Source organism: Tachysurus vachellii, chromosome 2 (genome assembly GCF_030014155.1).
Source record: "Tachysurus vachellii isolate PV-2020 chromosome 2, HZAU_Pvac_v1, whole genome shotgun sequence".
Classification (NCBI taxonomy): domain Eukaryota; kingdom Metazoa; phylum Chordata; class Actinopteri; order Siluriformes; family Bagridae; genus Tachysurus; species Tachysurus vachellii.
Genome location: NC_083461.1, coordinates 16,370,067 through 16,392,061, shown reverse-complemented (window position 1 = coordinate 16,392,061; position 21,995 = coordinate 16,370,067). Strand labels below are relative to the sequence as shown.

Genomic DNA, 21,995 nt, shown 5'->3' with positions numbered 1-21,995 from the left:
GTGCCAACCCATCGCAGGGCACACACACACTCTCATTCACTCACACACTACAGACAATTTTCCAGAGATGCCAATCAACCTACCATGCATGGCTTTGGACCGGGGGAGGAAACCGGAGTACCTGGAGGAAACCCCCGAGGCACGGGGAGAACATGCAAACTCCACACACACAAGGCGGAGGCGGGAATCGAACCCCGACCCTGGAGGTGTGAGGCGAACGTGCTAACCACTAAGCCACCGTGCCCCCCACTAGCTAGATATGTGTGAGAAAATAAGGAAAGGAAAACAAGCTGTCTCTGTTATGCTGGGGAAAACAATCTGATGACATGCTTTCAGTCCAGAGGCATTTAAACTGGAGGAATTTCTGATGGGCATCAGAGAGGGGTGAGATTGATAATACCAAAAATAAATAACTGTCTCAGACCTGATAACCTTTACACATTTAGTTTTTTACAATGGAAGTACAAAGTGTCACTACAAATCTATAACAAGTTATTCTGACTGATCTCCTTTACCTTAAGATGAAATGATTCGATCCATACAAAGGCACCAGGGTCATGGTTTGATAAGTATATAAACAAATAACTAAATCACGTGTGTAAATCACATGCTAAGACACTGAAAGTCACCAGATCTGTTACTAGACACTAAGCTGTTTGTCCTTTGCTGCAAAAAAACAACACGGCAGCAAGTTAACTTATCTGAATAGTGAAAATGATCCAATGTTTCTTATTATAAGATTCAAATAAAACAAATAAAAGATTATAAAGCCTATCTCCAGATTTATTTTACTATTTTTAACCTTTAAATGTTCTTTAAATGATCGTTTTATGCATTAGTTTCTAGAAAGAAATAAAATAATCTGCCAACATAATGCAGAACTTTAAAGATTGCTTAAACAATCCAATATTTAGTTTAGTCTAATCTTATAATCTAAATATGAATAAATTCAAGATATCACTTGCTGTCATTTGTGTAGTGAGTATTTGTCTAAATACAGCTAATCGAACAATACATCAATTCAATACCCTAATAAACATCTTTGTCTAATTAGACATTTATTAAACTGCTTTAAAAAGACAGTTAAATAAACAAATACCCTTCATACTGTATCAACAGCAATGAATCATAATGTATACCAGACAATTCCAATTGCAGACCACCAGCACCCCCACCCCAAACCCTTAATAACAATCCAAAAAAAAAAAAACTCCCATAATTCTCAACCCTCACCTCCTTCACATCCCAGCTGGACCCATCAACGCCTCATTTGGCTCAACACACAAATTACATCAAGCTGAAAACCATTAAATTAGCTCGTCATTTTCAAAGCTGTGCCAAGGATTCCCGTTGAATTCATCCTGATCATTTTGATGAGAGGGAGGAACATTTTTCCATTAATCTCCTGTTTGTAATTGGAGCTGGCTGAGACTCAGTGGACTGACAGTAATTCAGTGATATGCAGCGTGAGAAAAAATGGTGAAGCTGATAGATAGATGAGCCAAGTGTTGGCTCTAAACAGCATGGAGAATTAGCAAGTGTAATTGGGGAAACAACAGATCCTGAATATAGGATCTTCCTGTATACAGGATGATGGATGATAAACTTATAAAAGTGAGATGAGAGGCTTTACTGAGAAATATAAAATTATACTGAAATATGATGTAATAAAACAATCTGGCCATATGTGCATACACTGCAGGTGTGTGTTTGTGTGTGCGTACATGTGTGTACGTGTGAGTGTGTGTGCACTCACTGGCAGAAAGGCAGCAGCTGTAGCAGTGTTTCCTTGGTAGGGCTGGCAGTGAACTCAGGCAGTGTCTGGATAAGTTTGTTCATCACCATGCGCAGGTAACACTGCAGGTGCTTCCTTCTTTCCTCCACAAACTTGGCATCCTTCATGATCACACACACCCAGACACACACAAAATAAAGAATGTAGTTAGAGCGTTCCTCTGCGTATTATTAAATCATCACCTCATATGAAACAAGTTTAGGTGGAGAGGGATGCAGGAATGATAATGAAGTAATTAGTAAAAGAGAAACTGTGACCATGAGCTAGGAAGCATATTCTAACTTAGCTTATCTGTGATGTTTAATGCAGTCAACAAAGGTGTATTTGATGGTAAGAATCTCATCATCTTCATGATAGTTATATTTACTAGCCATGGCTCTAGAGACATGATAGAATAATCCTGTATAATATCAGTAAATGATCACCTCACCCCGATAATAATCACATGTATGTGTATCACACACACCACAGCAGCTTTTTCTCAATGCAGCAGTTTCTCTGTGAGGGTTGTGATTGCCAGCGGCCATTTAATGCTGTATTTAAGAACCACCATCATTCACAACTTGACAAACACATGGACAAAATCAATCCCACACCCAATTTAAGCATGAATGGGGTTTAGGCGCATTTCTTGTTTAATATCTCCATGACTGGAACTCTTGAGAGATTTCTCTGTGGGTAGAAAGCATGTAAAACACAGCACCAAGGCAAACATGGCTTCAGAGCAGAAAACCTCACCACTTTATTAGAAGTGGGTTTAATAACTGGAATTATCAGATGGATCAATGAGTGAAGCACAGCCCTCTCTATCTATAAACACAAGTATTAGCTTATTCACACAAACAAATGCCAAAAAAGACCAACAAGTTGCTTTGTGACCTCTAATATCTAGCACTACAGCACCAATCCCCAAAAAAATACATTCACAGCATCTTATCTTTGGGTCAGATTTTTTTCTCAGTTTTAAATGCCAGGCTGTTCTCCAGCCTACTCACAGCACACATGTTGTATTCCAGACTAAAAGCTCTTCTAAAACAGGGCACACAAAGAAATTTAACGAAATAGCAGCTGGATCATCTGCCTGGAATTCTGTTAAAGCATCTCCAAATTCATTGCCATTTTTCCAGCATTCAGATCGCTTCAGTCAGCTTATAGCATACAAACCTTGTCACTGGGATGAACCATTTACTGAGACATGTATAAAAGCACATACTGAAAAGATAAGCTGGAGTGAAAGCCACACAAATAAATGTGTCTGTGAATAAGAGTAAGAGTGAGTTAGTCATGTGTACAGTTTTATAAGAGATGGAGAAGAAACTGGGCCAAGTTACTTCTGACTGAAAGAGAAGGTACACAGTGTTTAATCAAAGTTTTTTGGCTGCTTTTCATGTCCGAAATCCCAGGTCAGTCTTACACATCAGGCAAGACACTTTACTTCATGGTACAGCACCAAAAAAAAATAAAATAACAGCCACGAGTTCAGCACACACGGGCAAACCTGCTAATTGTATTCTGATGTAAGATCCGCAATAACACTGTTATCATTAATAATGAATGAAAATAATGAAAGCTATAAAAAGGTAACGAGGAAGTTATTATTTGTTCATATTGCCAGCATAATTGGAGGTTTTGCAGGACATCTCCTCTGTGCATGTAGAAGGAGGTCATATTTAATAATAAATAAAGTCATTGTACAAAACGGTAAGAAAATGTAAAAATAATACATATAGAAGTCACGCTGGGCTGGTTTGCAGAACAGAATGCACTCAGAGTGCTGATTAATGAATATTAATGACTGAACCAATGACCTGCATTAAACAAAAGCTATTTAGACCAGCATTCTCGAATAAAGTGTGACCATAAAAGTAGTTCACACAGGTTTCCCAGCATCTTTTATGTCTGGGTAATGCAGGACACATTACCCATGCATGTTGCATATTCATCCAGTATACATGAGTCATAATTTATTCACTTTGAGTTGTAGAGGCAGGGTTGGGAAACAAGAGTAATAATGAGAGAGGGCTATATCCTCCTGAGGGTGTCATCTTTAATGCAGCGATAATGCTGAGCTCAATTAAGGCTGCTTGAAAACCCCCTGAAAGAAACAAGACACCCAGAACCACTGTCTTCTCTTCAGATGCTTCATTGCACTCTTTATTTCAGCACTGTGACTTTCATAATTCATGAAAGGAGCAACGTGCTTCATAACAGACCCTAATAAACCTGGCACAAGGAAAGTTCTCTTACTTGGACAAAAAGCTTACTAAAAGACTGTGTATGTGTGCGTATATTGGACACCTGGTTCTGCACAAGGAGTCTGAATAATTCACTGAAGCAAAAGAACAGCTGGACAAGAGATGGACCACCGTCCTGTTGCTGACCTTGGGCCTGGTGCAGAAAACGGTAAGAAATGACTACGCTCATGAGAGGCAGCGCTGAGCTGCTAAACAGTTTAGCAGCACAAGCGTCTCATGAGGAGAGCCAGCAGCAAAACAGCTGTCAGAGACTGTCTGTCATCTTAAAAGGACACTGTAGCAGAGAACGAGTTCTAAACGGCTGGCAATCTCCGTGACTTTGCCTGCAGCCCCATCCTCGCCCATAGCAATGCAGTTCAGGATTCCAAGACTAGTATCATCCCTTTCACCATCTGTGCAGTACAGCTGCTGTAAAAGATGGACAGATGACTAAAAGAGGTCAAACTGGGGTATGTTTCTTATCCGTCAAGACAGCTAAAATAACGTTAGTCATCTATGCCTATAAACACACACTGAGAAATTGCAAGAGTGGCTAGGCAATGACTTGGAGCTCTTTGCAGAATGCCAACAGGGAGGAAAGTCGAGTATAAGTAGTTGTAGTGTGGCTTCAGGGTTATAGTGAACTGTGAAAAGTTCTCACTCACTACAAATCAGAGAGCACGCATAGTTAACAATATTATTCATAATAAAAACCCTTAAAGCAGTTAACAGCCCTACACATTCCAAAACATAGAAAAGAAAAAAACAAGAGTGCAGCTACTCCAGAGCACTTGCTTTAACATTCAGGCCAAATTTAACTCAACATAACAGAATGGAACACACTGATCAACAGAGACGAAGCATAATAATGCCTTCCAACACAGTTAGCACAGGTAATTAGGCTCCTTTAGACTCCAGCTATTAAACAGCTTTTGTTGGGATTTGCACTGCACAATGATCAGGCTGAGAACTTAGACAAGTCAGAAGTGTGAATCTAGAGATGCGTGGCAGTGTTTCATGCAGGTCCTGCATCACAGCATGTACAGATGGCCACACACTGGACCTACACACACACAAAAAAAGAGTATTCTTATAAATCATACTCATTCTCAGGCAGTAAAACAGCCCTGTATTGTGCTTCTGTAAAACTATAAGCTTGAAATCTGCTCTCCTTCAGTGTCTCTGAACCCACAATGGAATGAATATACAGCAGAAATGGGGAATGTCAAGTCGTGTTTATGATTTTATAACACTTTGCGATTGTGATTATAAAAAGGTTCTTCATATGTATTTTGATGAATGAATTTCTACAGCCTACATTTGTGATATGTTTTGACAGTATGACTGTCATTTTCATCTATTAAAGACAACACATTTCACTGCTGTAATACAGTTAAAACTTTGATAACATTTAGGTATTGAAAGAATTGAAAAAAATTAAAATTAGAATTTTAAGCTGCCCTGTTCTAATTATTGTGTTTTCAAAACCTCTTGGCTAACAGACCATAATTTTGGCAGAAATACAAAAAAGAGCTTAAAAAAATGTGGGCTAATTATCATTTCAATGCAGCTACATACTACATTTTCCCCATTAAAAAGACTAACATTTTTATACAAAGAGTTTGTTTCATCACCTGGGAAGCAAGCACATATTTGCAGCTCTGCCGTAATGCGGATATTAATATCTGCCCTCCACTGTTTCTTCATTAGTGTCTGAAACAGAAACCTTATCATTTTTTCCCCTTTTACAGTCCTCCACATGACACTGGTAAAATGTATCCTAATGAAAATCAGTAAAGAGCCGTGAAGAAGGTTAAGCTCTGGAGTTGAGGCAGTGACAGTTTGAGACAGTTCACTGCTTTTTGATCCCATCACTCTTGGTTCTATCAGCCTGAGATTGGCACGCTGCTATGGTTGGGGCGGATTTGACAAAACACACTTGGGAACATTTAGCGTGTTTGCTGGCCCAGGCCCTAACAAATCAGCTGTTTAGGAGCTGTCAGGACAGGTCTGCATGGAGAGATCTGATATGCCCCAAGAAGACAGGGTGTGAGACACAGAGAGACTGCAGCAGCAAATCATCAGCACATCTCCCCACAGTACACACTCCTATTTCTAGAACAGTCCCAAATCATGGAACATCACCGATTTATTCACAACAACAAAGTGGGATTTCCCAGTAGCTGTGAATGGATTTCCAGCAGCACAACTGTGTTGTGAATGTAGTGCATCTAAAACCCTAATTAAATCTGCGTTTTTACATTTGCTTTTCAGCATTAATCATACATCCTTGATGTTGACGTACATCCAATTACAGCTTGTCACTGATGACAGTTAATCAGGGTGTTTTTCTGGTGTACACTAAAATTGGGATTCCACATTTAGCCCAGTTTCATTTGCATTCAAATAATAACTGTGCATCCCGTACACGAGGACTCAAATCATAACTGGGGATATTGCTAATGTGGGAGCAAATAAGTACAAGCAGAAGACTTTTACTGCCAACAGGCTTGTACTAAATTTGGAGATAAGGAAAACTGCTTTAAAAAAAACTCAATTATACCTTAGTGTAATGGCTTGCCTTAGCTTGCAGCAAAAGTTGAAGTTTTCATAAAAGCCTATCCTCCCAGTGAAATGACTATTATTATCCTAAGAGAAGTACAGCATGATAGCCTTCTTCCTGCCGTATGTGACTAGCTTTGAGCTGAAAGCATTAACAGCTTTCAGAAGAAGCCCACACGTGACCACTTGAATGTACTGATGATCTGCAGCATATGAGTACAAAAGATGTGAAAGAGCTCCCTATGTATTTCCTCATCATTCATTGTAACCTACTCCACATCAGCTGAGGATTCCACTGAGGGATGCATCATCGACAGCTCCCTGTTAAAGGGAAAGAAACAGGAGCTAGACTTTATATATAACATCCTGCAGCTATATGCGTTTTTGTCTGATAAAAATGAATGGAAAAAAAAAAAACAAGATTGAGTCAGGGGACAAAATTGCTATATAATCTGATGTTCATGAGCTGCTGAGTTGCCCTGATGATCCCATAAAAGCAATTCTCAGTCAGTGCTGTGAGGAGGTTGGTGTATTCTCCTGCACTGAGGTGTATTTGTGTCACTACACAGAGAGGGGTTTTCTTGGCAGTATGGCACACTGATAAGCTGACGTACACACTTCCACAGTCCCAGCAGTACTTTGTGCATAGCTACAGTGATGTGCGTCAGACAGCCTTCAGTCGGATGCTGATTGGTTGAACTAAGGAGGTGTGTCTGGTTGCATATGTGGATACATGTGATAGGACATTAAGAGCAATCTTCCAGGGGTTCTATCAGTTTCAGAGTAAAATTGCTAATAAATCTTTAATCTGACAAACACCGTACTGCTCTGATACCATGAAATAATGAGCACAAATCATCTGGAAAGATGATGATATGCAGCAAGATAAGAGAGAACAGGAAAGGTCAAAGGCTCCATATATCTGCATAAGTACACTGTTTTTATGAACCAAGATACAGCTTGGATAAAGCTACAATATATTTGGTAAGCCTCAAGCAAGAACTGGAAAGTTCCCCTAAATTGGGATAGTCATGGAAACTTATAATTTTATATTTGATACTACAGCATACAGGATTCATAAATATTAGATCCTAAATACTAAATCTAGAGCTACAGAAAGCAACATCACTACCCAGATAAATGCACCGTCAAATAAAATAGACTTTTTGTTTTTAATGCAGGGGTATTCTCTGAACAAAGACAAATATTCATACATTTTCTAACAGGCCTTAAAGCGTTTGTTTGCGTACGCTTTGACATGACAAGTACATCTTTTTTTATTGAGGAAAAGTGCAATCCTGAAGAGACATGTACAGAGGAACAGGGCAGAAAAACTGCTGCACAAAAACAGAGCAGTCGGTTCAGCTGTCTCTTCATGAAGGAGCACACCATCAGCACCAATCATCCACAAGTCCAAACAGTATAAACATTAGTAATAAGAAAGTCAGATAAAATAACTTTCAATCAGCTTAAACCATTGGACAGTGGAACCATTCTAGTTCATACACTTATATAAATATTGTGTTTTTAAAAGTCAGTTTAGAATCAGTCTGAAGAAGATCCAACTTGGAATGGATCATTATACAGAATTTAATATTAAAAGAGAAGCCTTGCTTCAGACTCACTCACAGAGCCCTCTTGACCTTGGAGGATCTGACAGGAGAAGAGGCTCATCCAGGACAGATTATGTTACCTGAAAGAGAAGGACTAAGGCACGCTCTATAAAGCACCACTGATTAGTGCACACAAAGGCCAATCATGAAAAACAATAAGTCTAATCTCAGTGGTCTCAATGAAAACCAACAAAAACACTGTCATGGTTAAACCTCCAGTTCTGTCTGTCTGCATGTCATTTATGCTTCTTCACCTACTTTATTGCTCTCAGGGCTTCTATACTGCAGTCAAATTTGCATGTCAAAGTTCCTGCCAAGTCTTTAGCAGCAAGCGGGTAGCAGCACTTCTGCACCGAACACCAACTATGGAAAGGGAATCTGTGCTTAGTATAGATTTTCTCCTTTATAAAATGAAAAACTATCATCTGGCATGTCAGTGTGAGGTCAGCACCTTGTAGCAACTCATTTACCCATATGGAATTTTAGAGTAAACAGTACAATGCCACAAAACTTTGTTCTAACCAAGTAACATACTGTAAGTGCTAAGACATGCCTGCTGAGTTTAAAGCTAAGGGAAACACATAGCTTCAGGCGGTTCAGCCAGTTCTGATCTTCACACACCTGCCACAAGTTGACTGGCTCTTTTGATTGGCCATCCTTGTGCTTAGTTTCTGATGAACCAGATCTCCTGCTCTGAAAAAACTACCCTTGAACCAGTGAGCAGAAGCCACTAGATCTAACTTGCACTCTCTCAGGAATCACAAGCAGCAGAGGAAGGAGTGCCTTGAACCAATTACCATTCGCCGGATCAATTGATCTTCAAAATAAAGCAAGGAAATGACAAGGCAGAAGAGGAAGACAGTTCTGTCTAAGCAGCGTGGCCTCATTAACACATGCATGCTGCTTTGCTGCTGAGGCTCAGGGGCAGAGGGTTTCACAGCGTCAAAGGTTATCCAAACCAATATGCCCCCTTTAAACACTGAATATAAGCCTGACAGAGCAGAGATGTGGTGCAAAAAGTGCAAATGCTTCACTTGGATGGATTCAGGCAGTGAAAAAATAATACTTTAGGTCACAGAATGTCAAGTTTTTATAATCCCAGTCTCTATGACCATAAACCAAGGCACTCTGTCCTAAAGGACAAAAAAGATACAGTACCTGAGAGCAGTGATTGGACAGAATCATCTTATTTTCATCTTCTTATAATTCTCTACAGCTCCAGTTCAAAATAACACCCTTTATTCTGACATGAAGATTGCTTCAGACGTCAAATCACACTTAGCATCAATCTTAGTCCCATCCTGACACAAACAAAGAACCTCAATTCCAGTGCAAATACAACATCCTGACTTAAACACCACCCCAAATTTGGGAGTGCTTCACGTACAAGGTTACTGTAGAACAGTGCTGCAAATAACCACAAAGCAAGAGCGGGATTTCAAGCTGTTATTTGAAGATTTTTTTTTTCAATTATTAGATGCCTTCACCCTATTCTTCAATAAAAACTGCTATAAGACGCAGAGGGGTTTGTAAAGCAGAAGACTGAGAGTCTGGAAAATAGTGAGAGCAGTGAGAAAATTGGGCATTGAGTGTTTGAGATTTTTGCTGTATTTACCTTGTTTCCAATGGCTTTTTTAGGGGGAAAGCTAAAGGTGTTGACCAGGGGAAACTTGGCTCGCAGGTGATTGTGCAGTGCTCTGAACTCTGCATAACGCCGGTAGACATTCCACTCGTTGTCCAAGATCCTGATGTACACCTGAAACACAGAATACGCAATGAATATGTCTCAAATTGCTAGTCAGCAACATCAGAATATAAAGTACATGGTACCTTGGTTTACACACTACTTTTGCTATTCAACAGCCTTGATTTAGCCCGAGTATCTTGGTCAGGCAAACACATGGAAGTGTGGAAAAGTGCTTAACATGGGCAAGTGAACAGCGTGAAGGAAAGGGTCAAGGGAGGATGCTGAAGCTATTTCCACACCTTCATCTGTTCCTCTCCTCCCTAGACCCTGTAGTCACACTTGAATTAACTGAGCAGGCCCTTTGATCACAGCAAGATCAGACACAGCATGTCCACTGGGTTTGTGTGTGTGTGTGTGTGTGTGTGTGTGTGTGTGTGAGAAAGGAGTTTCACATGAAAGTGTGTGTGCAAAGAGCAAAAATCAGTAGAAACAGAATTTCTTAAAACCAGCACTGAAAGTTAAGTTGAATGCTAATGACAAAAACATACAAATATTTTACATTACATTTACAGCATTTAGCAGACGCCCTTATCCAGAGCGACTTACATTTTTCTCATTTTTATACAACTGAGCAATTGAGGGTTAAGGGCCTTGCTCAGGGGCCCAGCAGTGGCAGCTTGGTGGACGTAGGAATCGAACTCACAACCTTCCGATTGGTAACCCAACACCTTAACCACTAGGCTACCACATCCCCGATATACAAATATTTTAGTATTCAATGAGTTGAACAGCAAAACTATTTCATGAAATAATGCACATGAAAGCTTTCCTTGTATTTTGCACAATACACAATACGCAGCAATGTGGATTCATAGCAACAGAAACTGATTGAAAGCATATTTTTATAATTGGTTTCTAAGACTAAAATAAACAGTACAGCTGATGCATATGTATGAATTTATTTCTAGAACAGACTTTGTCATTTTGCCCACCCAACAGGTTTCATTTAGAGGGAAAGTGGCCAACAAGTGCTGAGCATATGCTGGATCTGTTGAAAAAGCAACTCAGGTGGCTCGCTCATGAATCTGCTAGAGTTTAGAGTTTACAAAGCTACCTCAAGTTTGTGTGTGTGTGTAACATGAACAGAATATATATATATATATATATATATATATATATATATATATATATATATATATATATATATATATAAATTAAATGGTTTAAAATAAAATAAATAGCTTTTAATGTTAAATGTAAGAACAAAGAAAAAAAAATAATTCTGTCCTGTGTTCTCGTTAACCAGCATTGTGGGATGGGTTATAAAAATATTTCCGTTGTATATACAAGCTGCTTCTCTGGATTAATTAAGAATGTAATTAGTCCTGAACAGACATGATATCTGTTATCAAAGAAGACATTCAGATGCTGTGATAAACGCAAACACAAAAACCCTGACAAGCACAGATGCACAGGCTCAACAGGAGAAAATCAAATCACAAAGCCATGGTGTATTAAAGCAAATACATTCACGCTGAGGTGGCCTCATTAGAATAAATATTTATGGCAACAGAGATCAGACTCCAGGGCAATCACTCTTCTTTGTAATTGAAAATTAATTCTTTTGTCATTTTCAAATAAAAGACAGAAGGAGGACCATGGCTCGCTGCACCACTGGAAACTGACTCAGTGTTGACATAAAAAAAAATATCACTAAATGCAATATTGTCTCTAGTAACACTTGCTAAAATGTTGGAACAGGTCCAATGTTGGAATAGGTCCAATTTGAGGTGTTTTTTCAGCAAAGAAGTGATGACTTTCTCACAAATGCCATACACTGAAAATGTAAAATCAAAGCACAGGAAAGAAAACATCTTTATTAGACATATAATATCTGGTCACATAAGTTGTATGCAAGGTTAATGAGTGTTTAAATAAATTTATTTAAACATGTTTCATTAATCTGTAATACAAATTTGCTTGACTATAGACACGGAACGTCGTTTTGCAAAAGTCTCGATGAATCATTAAACATGATAGTGGCTCTGACGGCATTTATCTTTTTTGAAGAAAGAAAAGAAAAAACAATAATAGAGAGGCAAAAAGAGCAGCCACAGTGAATGATTCACACTAAAAGCAAATGTCAGCCTGGAGGAGGATGCAAATATTTTGCCCAACCATGAATGCATTTACAATATCTCATTATATCCTTATTGAAAGTGGAAGTGTACCTCACCAGGGGACTGAGATAGGGAAGAGAGTCATTTTGCAGAGACGCACGAAATGCATACACATGCACATGATTTTATATATGTGTATACATCATGAGCAGCCTGTCCACACGATGCACAGCTGAAATGGAAGCATGCTGGGTTTAAATGGAGCATGGCAGGATGTCTAACTGGTGGCGTCCAGCTTTGGGGTCTGACCACTTCCATTTCCAGAGGTACCACACTGAGAGGCCTCCTTCTCCTCTCACCAGGGAACTCACATTGCCCTATAAGGACATCACATATATTCATGCCTTAGCACATGAGACACAAGCACAGCACAAGCAGCAGGGCTGGAACTGGACCTGTCAGTGGAAGGATGAGAAATGACTGGCTGGGTCCTGAAGATCACACTGAGTGCTTGCTACAGTGAGCAGACACTCAACGTCAAACTTGCAGGGTTTATTTCAACCTGTCTAAGTCACAGAAGGTTGCAGATGTGAGAGAGGTAACGGAATAGTACTGTCAGAAACTATTTTTGGTCGTGACTAGTTCCTGTCTTAACAGGTGCGCCTTTTGGCCAAGATCCTGGTGGAAATCTTCCTCTAGCTGGCTGGCGTCTGTTTCACATTGATTCTTTTGTGTGCTTAATGGATGTCTGGTCTCAAACGGAGCACAGAATTGGCACCAGTAACACAGCTTAAAGAATACACTCACCTGCACAGTGTAATTACAGCAATTCTACAGCCAGACTCTTTGTATAAATGAATAAGGGGCTGCAAAAAGAAACGTATACCCTTAGAATTTAACACCCGAGCCAGGTTAACATTCTCCTTTACAAATATACAGAGACTCAACATTTGGCAAAATAGCCAGAAAATTGCAGGGAGAGGGAGAGGGAGAGGGAGAGAGAGAGAGAGAGAGAGAGAGAGAGAGTGAGAGTGAGAGTGAGAGAGAGAGAGAGAGAGAGAGAGAGAGAGAGAGAGAGAGAGAAGTGGGAGCAATAAGGATTGAGGAGGGACTCGTTAATTAGAAAAATTCAGCAGCAGCATCTGTCACCTGTGTGCAAAATGGAGAAATTCTCAGGTGATGGAGCTTGTGTGTGTGTGGTGTGTGTGTGTGTGATGTGTGTGTGTGTGCACACGCTCCTAATGGCATTTCATTTCTGTGCAATATTAAAAAATACCAGACGCTCCAATATAAAAAAATCCAGGAGAAAATTCGAGCAGAATTGTGGGATGAGGCAGTAATAAAATCCATCATCATCTAAAATTCTCAAAGGAAAACTAGGCTAACCAATCAACATTAATCAAAAGGTTGAACATGACAGAATGACCTTATCTGGCCTCTTTAAAAACATGTAAACAAAAAGGCAGTAACAGTAGTTGGCAGCTGTGTTCTGATGTACAAAAGCATAACAAGAACTTACAGCAAGTTCTAAAGAGCGATAGGGGAGAGGCGTACCTGACCTTTCTGTCCGGCAGTTATTGATCTCAGTTGTTAAAAAGACCTGAAATGTAATAAAGTCACCTTGCTGTAGCTGCTAGATACCTGATCTTAAAGCACCAACCGGGCTGTCCGATCAGATGCCTGGTGAGACAGACTGTTCATGAGGGAAGTGATGGAGGAAGAGGAAATGTGGAAAAGTGACAGGAGGCAGCTACAGAAGCACATAACATCTGATTGGCCCATAATCACTTGAAGTCCAGGTGAGCTCGGTGAGGACATGTATACACGACAAGGAAGCCGATTAGTGTCTGAGCTTCACTGAGGTGATCATTAGAGAAAGTGATAGCTGCTGACAGTGGCTGAATTTAGAAGGAGAAGTAAAAGATGTGATTGCCACCAACTTGTGTTTATGTTACAAGAGGGAAAAGGCAAGAGAAAAGACAAACGTCTGCATGCATGGATCATTATTACTAGGAGCCCAGCATGGAGTCATTGGGAAGGAGGAAATGTTCTGATTTATTTTGACAGCTCACGCAGAGACAACAATCAAAAGGTAAATGAATGCCATGCACCATTATTTTATATGCACTGCTATTTATTTACAGAACAGTAAGGGAAAGAAAGGCACTGTCACTATTTCTGTAATAATACTAACTTCCCGAATAAAGAGCTGTTTATTTAACCAATAGACGTGCGGCAGTTATAAAATCGAGAAAAAAGTGAAAGCAAATATATTTATAATACTAACTGAGTGAACTTTACATAAGAGCGCTAAGTTTTATGTGAAGGATAATTAAAAACTGATTTACAGAGAAAGCTGTCTAAAATGCCCATGTATGTGGTTTATACAAGAAAGGGAGTCTGCCAATGTATCTCTCATTCTCTAAAGCTACAAATATTTAAATATATGTTCCAAACCACATACATCCAGAGGAGAGGAGACGAGAGGTGAGGAGAGGTGAAGAGGAGAGGTGATGAGGAGACAAAAGGAGAGGAAGAAATGAGAGGAGATGAGACGAGACGAGAGGGAAGGAGAGGTGATTAGGCAAGAAGAGGAGAGGTGATGAGGAAAGGAGAGAAGAGGTGATGAGGAGAGGAGAGGAGAGGAGGAGAGGAGAGGCGAGGAGAGAAGGAAATGAGAGGAGACGGGACTAGACAAGACGAGAGTGAAGGAGAGGTGATGAGAGGAGAGGTGAGGAGAAAATGAGAGGAGAGGAGAGGAAAGAATGAGAGGAGAGGGTGAGGAGAGGAGAGGAGAGGTGACGAGAAAATGAGAAGAGAGGAGAGGAGAGAAAATAAGAACACAAGAAAAGAAAAGAAATAAGTGTAAGTGAATAGCTGCCTCTTCCCCTCAGTCTCTCTACTTGTGAGTGGGGTTTTAGTGCCAGTGAGCTGCTGCGCTCTCATCCATATGAATGAGCAGTGTGTGTTGGCCGCTCAGCCACCATAATGAGGATGAACAGGAGATCATCCCAGCTTTGTAATGAGAGCCAGTTTAAAAGGTTAAACATTTGCAGTCTCTCTCTCTCTGTCTCTCTCTCTCTTTCTCTCACGCAGTTAACAAACTACTGATGATAACTTTTCATTTGTCACCATTTCCTGTCTCCACAAGAAGCAGCCGTGAGGCTCTGATTTGCATTAAAAATACATAGAAATGTTCAGCAAAAACAACAATGGTTAAAATAATTAACATTTTTAACATATGATTATTGGCACCCTTATAAATTATAGGAACAAAAAAATCATGTTACCATTTACATGAACAGAAGTGTTTAGAAACTCTTAATTAGTATCCATCACTTTTGTTTCACTGGGGAATAAATATGAGGTGACACAGGGGTCAAATTTCCTTAGTCATTCATCAACATGGGGAACATTAGAGAATACACAAATGAAATGAGACAAAAGTGTGCTGACCTTAATAAATCAGGCGGTGGTTATAAAAATAGCTACACATCTGAAAATGCCATCACTGTTAGGGTAATACTTAAGACAACCAAAGCTGTAATGCATCAGCCTGGGAGACAACTGCCCCAAAGATTACAGTTGGAGATTTTTGGCATTTTTGGCATCAAATCTACACTATACCCATGACATCACAACAAAGTATATATAAAATAAATGTGTGTACTCGAAGTTCACTAGATACTATTAGAACTGGAAGCAGGTTTTATAGTCATATGAGACATGACAGAGCTTTTACTGAATCAGTCTGGAAATAAAAGAAAGGTTGCTATACAAAAAATAATGTAGGTTATTTGAAAATGAACGTTGGTAACTTTGATTATTTACATGGTTACGCATGGTGGAAAATCTGAGATGTTGTTTCACAGTATTGACTACTGGCCACCAAAAGGCTCTGAGAACCTTGTTAGGATACATGGTGCTCTTACATAAAAATCTGGATGATCCTGCTAAAAAGCTACCATTGGGTCATGGTTAGATCTTCCAGCAGCATCTTACACTAATGAGTCAAAATATCTAAATCCCCATGAAATGCTTCAATTGCCCCAATCACGTCCACTGACCTAAATCCCATTGAACACCTTTTTTGCTTACATGAGAGGATGGAGGTCTCTGAAGGACATGTAGAGCTTCTGTCAGATTCCTTACTCTCCAGGCTCTTGCTCTCCAGGCTCTATTCATCTTGCTGATGAATCAATGTTATGTTGGTTAAAATAAAGTTGCACAAAGTGTGCAGCAGTTCAATTATTTTTGCTAAGGCCCTTTTATTCTGTTGGAATAAATTGACTTCTAAATTTGCCTATATTTTTTTTGTATCCTATTAAGCTAATTACCCACAAAGGTTTTATCATAACTTTTTTGTCCATTATGATAGAATAAATTCTTTTATGGAATTTTTCATTCTTTAAAATGAAATTGGTGGGTGGATTGTCCCACTTCCTTTTATCTCTGCAGGTAAAATCACAGACAGCTGTAGGTTTCTTTTTATTTTATGAGGAAAGTGATCTATTACTTAATATGGTCTGATGCGATTGCAAATATCTCACAGTAACATCGAATAATTTGAAGAATAAAATAAAGAATGTTTAGAAATTGAATTGTTTGTTTGCACTTCTATGAATAGAAAAGGCATGAAGTAGATGTCAGAATAAATTTAAATAAAAAAGTGCAGTATACCTGAGACTTTTGCATAGTACTGCATATATAAACAAGTTGATACGACATTCTGGCATTTAGAGAGTGTTTAGAGAGTGTTTAGAGAGTATATATATATATATATATATATATATATATATATATATATATATATATATATATATATATATATATAAATAAAGCACATCGTTAAATACATGAAGTGTTTATATGTGAGGTAACTGTGTGTTTTGTTAGCACTAGAGATATATAACAGCTTTTGTGATTCACTGTACTGTATCTGGCTCAGTTTTGTCACTGTTTCCACATCTTGATTTTGGAAATGGTGTATAGCGTCTGTTCAAGCTAATTAACATGCCTAGTAAATCTAGCGCCAACCAACACCAGATTACGTCCTCGGTTTGCATGTGCAGTGCAGTAGGTGGTGGGACTCGGCAGCATGCACCACGGCACAGAGATGAGCAGCACCACCCAAAAACATCATGTGGACTGCAGCATTAATATAAAAGAAGTGTACCTAATAAAAATATATAAAAGTACCTAACTGGACTTTAAGGAGCACTCCTGCACTCTTGGAAATCTTTAACAGTACTCAATATACACCTTTCCAGGAAAACCATACACACTAAAGCTGCCATCAGCAAGAAAAGTTACAGTTTACAAGTACAATTTGTTCTGAGAATGTATGATCCAACCGGAGTGTACAGCAATTTTAAACAAACGTAAATAATACATTTGCAAATTTAATAGAGAGTAGCCAGGGTTTTGTGAATGGAAATCTGACAGTATGGATGTGTAATATGCTTGTTCAGAGTGTCCAAGCTGGTGATAACAGCAGCCTCACATCAATATTAAACTTATCTCTAGCATCGAAACTTCAATCAGAAACACCAGGCGCTGTGCAAGAGCTAACACCCGGTTTTCAAATGTTTACGTGCAAAATGCCTTGTGATTAATAGTAACCCAGAAATTAGTTGACTCTATTAATAATCAACATAGTCATTATACTTGGCATCATCATGACACTCATTATCCTCCTAATCGGTGGCAACATGATTTTGAGCATCATTACAGCATAATCTGAATAATATTTGCTAAAATGCATATTCATACTTTAGCTTTGTGTCAGAAATCAAAGTTGTAAATGCAGATTCTGTTTCTATGTCATGTGCTAAACTGATTAAGTCCTGATATGTTGCACTGACAAGTGAATAGAAGCAGCTGATATTAAAGGCATTTCTGCATCCTCCAGTGAGGGAATGAACAAGACCCGAATCATGAAGCTAGCCACGGTTCGAAAGTGCAGATTTACATCAATTCTATAGATGTTACTGTATACATCCATATACTGTAATATCATTAGACTGATCATTAAGTACAATCTTATACATAATAACTGCAGAGCATGCATGCAACTGTGCTATATTTCCTCTCTCTCTCTCTCTCTCTCTCTCTCTCTCTCTCTCTCTCCCTCCCTCCCTCCCTCCAACTTTTCTCTGCCCCCAAGCCGACACACACATTAATAATGGCACACACTTTTGCTGCCTAGCTACACTAATCATAAGAAATGGCAACTATTTGGAATTCAAATAAACACGCTGAGACAGAAAAAAAGCGAGAATTATGAAATCCCATTAACCTAATAAAAAAGTAAAAACTTTGCTGAGTTGAGGAAGTTTGGCCTCAAATGGCTCACAGCTCCAAGGAAATAACTTGTTTGAAGACTGTGTGAATTTTGAACGCTGGAGCTGCTGTAGAAACCGCCACTGCTGCCAGCCCCGAACTGCCTCGTATACACTAAACCAGTCAGACAGACAAACAGACAGAGCTAAAACAGACCTGGCTCCGTCACCGCAGCGGATGTATACAAAATATATTAGCTAATTATAAAAGTCCTTCATGGCTGTGTCAGGTGTGTTTAAAGAGGGAAACACTCCTGGAGTATTCAATACTCCCTCCATTAGCAGGCAATCAGGATTCTCTGTAATCATAAAGACAGCATTGTTACAAACCTGTCTTTGCTTATAAGGTTTTAAAACTAATGACGGAAGCATTTGGGTTGCATTGATTCAGTTGGCCCTAATCAGCATAGTCATCTGAAATAGCTTGGGCGCCTGGTCTGCCTTGTCAGAATCCTTTAATAAATCTCTGTCTCTTTGCTGTGGGAATCCATTCAGAAAGAATATCTTACAAAGGCAAACTGACACTAAGACTAAAAATGAGGCCTTTGCACAAGTCTCACACTTTGTATTTCTGCTGACAATCACACACAAGACAAACCTGGTTAGGAAGGTCATGAAGAGCAGCCTCACTGTCAGAGGATTAGACCGAGTATTCCTTTGACAGATTCATTACACCCTCTTTTTTAATAACCTTTTCCCACTGAAATTCCATAAGCTTCAGCAAGTGCTTTCACAGCAGCTGTTATATTTTTTCATTATGTGACAATAAAGGGAGGATGAGAAATTCCTCACAGCAAAACAAAGCAGCTGCAATATAACTGACAATCAGTTACACTCTTTCTATAGGCACCCAAAGTCATTTGGATCTTATTTTCTCACACATAAATTCAAGGCTGTAAATTCTTCCTGTGGGACATGCTCCACTTCTACGTGGTTTCGCTAAAAAACTTCCGACCTTGTCTACACAGCCAGCACCGCCTGGCCAACCACAGAGACTTCCAGCATTCCTAAGGACATCCTTCACCCTTAGCCATCTCAAGGATAACCATTTTCCTCAAAAGAACCCTTTAAATGTAAACATAAGTTAAAAAGGTGCTTGAAGTCTCTGATTAGTGCTCATGCTGATCAAAAGGGGGGCGCTGAAAAGGCACATTCGTGACCACGCTTGATGGCAAATAGCACATGTCTAAATACAGTAGATAATCCTGTGACATCTACACAATAAGACATGTTCAATAGATAATACATACATAAACAAAATGTCCTTTCTCAGGCAGCAAAGATTCAATCAGAGAATGAAAGGTGCTCCACCAAGACAGACCCATTACCTCATCATATGGTCTAATATATCTTTCCAAAAATATGAAAACAGCTAATATAAACAACCTTAGAACAATGTTTGTGCTCTTTAAACTCTAAGCAAGCATAAAGCTAGTCACCACAGCCTAAAGACACAAATTAAATAAAAGGCAAAAAAAGCGTTTTGCAAATGAACTTAAGACCGGTCATGAAGCAGATGACCAAAATGTGACTACATGGTGTATCTCCACAGAGGAAATGGCAACAGTAGTGTTTTGTAGCTGTTACAGTCGTTTTTGGACTTCATATTCATTCATTTCCAACATCTTTAGTAACAGCTCTCACAGGAACGCTGAAGAGAGGTGGGAAAACACCCTGGGCCGAACAGGTACAATGCCTACACCTTCACACTTAGGGACAATTCAGTGTAGCCAAACCACCATGTTTTAGACAGGTAACTTATAAACCCATATTAAACCCACATGGCATAGCCAGAAACACTAACTTTTGCTAAGGACTGAACCTGGGACCCTAAAGCTGAAAGATGATAATGCGGTCCATTCCACCGTCTTGAAAAGACGAGAGCTCAATCACAGGAGCAGCCAAGTGTAAAGAGCATGGCAGTATACTCAGAAAGCATAGATAATGACATGTCTGAAAAACCAGGTCAATAAGACATCCTGAGTGAGAACAGCTGTACATATATGGAAGAAAACGCTTCCTGCACTGCCCAAACATGGTTATTAATGAGATCTGCCCCAAAAGTGCATGCAAACAGGTAGGATTTACTAGCAGCAGTGTAACTAAATGTATATGGGAAATGACACATTACCTGGTAGACATGATAGGCATTGGCAGCGCGGCCTTGCAGAAAGACAGAAGGGATCCACACGTTGACAAGAGCACGGTGAGCTCTAGGGGGGAAAACAGAATAAAGTCTTCAGGCCCTTAATCTACCACGAAGATGTCAAAGAGAAAGCATGATAACACCATTCAAACTGATAAGATTTGTATAAACTGTCCAAAGAAATGAATTTTACTCTGGGTTCTATACTGTACTATGATAGACTATTTCAGAGAACCTAATGCCTAGAACCAAAACTATTCCGTCAGCAGCTCCAGAGGCGTCATGGACAGAATGGATTAAGTGCCAAAGCCATATCCAATATTATGAATGTATATAGCAATGGATATAACGAGATGTAGGTGCTATAAACGTGATGCTCAGCAAGCACAGAAGTCTTTTTTGCAATAATCAATGAAGGACTGGCAGAGAAATAGCAATACCATCATGTTTCAAAGGTCACAGCATGATAGAAATGGCACTGGAAAGTTTACGGTACTTTTCAGAAAGCATTTCCGGCATTGAACCACTCTATTCATAGACCTTTAGTTCAGTTCAGTTTTACACAGTTGTCCTATTGGTTATAGTGATTATCAACAATTATATATGGCATTGTATACCACCTCGTCTTTTCAAGTCTGCACAGCATCAAGAGTAGGGCGCACTTACGTCTCAAAGTCAGACAGACTGGGATCATCAGAGGTCTGACTCAGGTCTCCAGGAACCTATACGAGTAGAAAGGAAAAAAAAATATACATATATATTTTTTATATGCTAAAATGTTAATGTTAATGTAGAAAACACACAAAGAAAAAGAATTACAGCATTTATTTGATACATAAGTGCAAATGCATGGAATTTTAATAATAAAACAAAACACTGGTACAAAAACCTTATAAGAAAAATACTTAATAGAAAATATTTGTAACTAAAAAATGAAAAGCTGAAAAAAGAATGTATTTACTAAATATTACACTAAAGCCTTAGTGTAAATCACGGTCTATAAGCAGTAGTGGTCTAATCCTATTTGTTTTTGTTTGTTTGTGTGTGTGTGTGTGTGTGTGTGTGTGTGTTTGTGTTTGTTTCCTCCCTCAGTGGATTAGTTGAAATGTTAGCATTTATCAGGGTCATGTACTCCTGCATATTGGCTGTTCAGAGGCAGCAGAGACGAGACATAAAACATGGACTCAAAACACCAGAGCAAGTCAAGGTCAGTTTAGTACATCAGGTGCATCTACAGCATATGCCATTCTGATGCCCCAGATGAAACATTGCCATGTCGTTCCCTCGAATTTGCACCAGAACAGCCAACAGGCACCAAAAAAGTAAATATCCCCCCAAAACACAGCAACTGGAATATTACTGTGCTCCTGTGCTCAGGTCTTTAACACTCATTAAGTAGCTTAAAAAAATGGGCAACCGGTGAGCACTGCAAGACTTCCCAAGAACGGTACGATGCATGGCATTTCCCAATCGCTTCCAAAACCCCACAATTATACA

The 21,995-nt window shown here is 39.3% G+C and overlaps 1 protein-coding gene across 2 annotated transcripts in view; it reads right to left on the bottom strand.

The window, feature by feature from the left end:
• snx29 (sorting nexin 29) overlaps nt 1-21,995 on the bottom strand; it is a 76,771-nt gene that overhangs the window by 5,854 nt on the left and 48,922 nt on the right. For both annotated transcript variants that reach the window (XM_060860013.1, XM_060860021.1), the window contains exons 17-20: nt 21,165-21,220; nt 20,484-20,565; nt 9,820-9,960; nt 1,757-1,896 (exon numbers count right to left, since the gene is read on the bottom strand). In XM_060860013.1, coding sequence (XP_060715996.1) covers nt 1,757-1,896; nt 9,820-9,960; nt 20,484-20,565; nt 21,165-21,220 — 419 coding nt within the window. The remainder of the gene's footprint in view (nt 1-1,756; nt 1,897-9,819; nt 9,961-20,483; nt 20,566-21,164; nt 21,221-21,995) is intronic.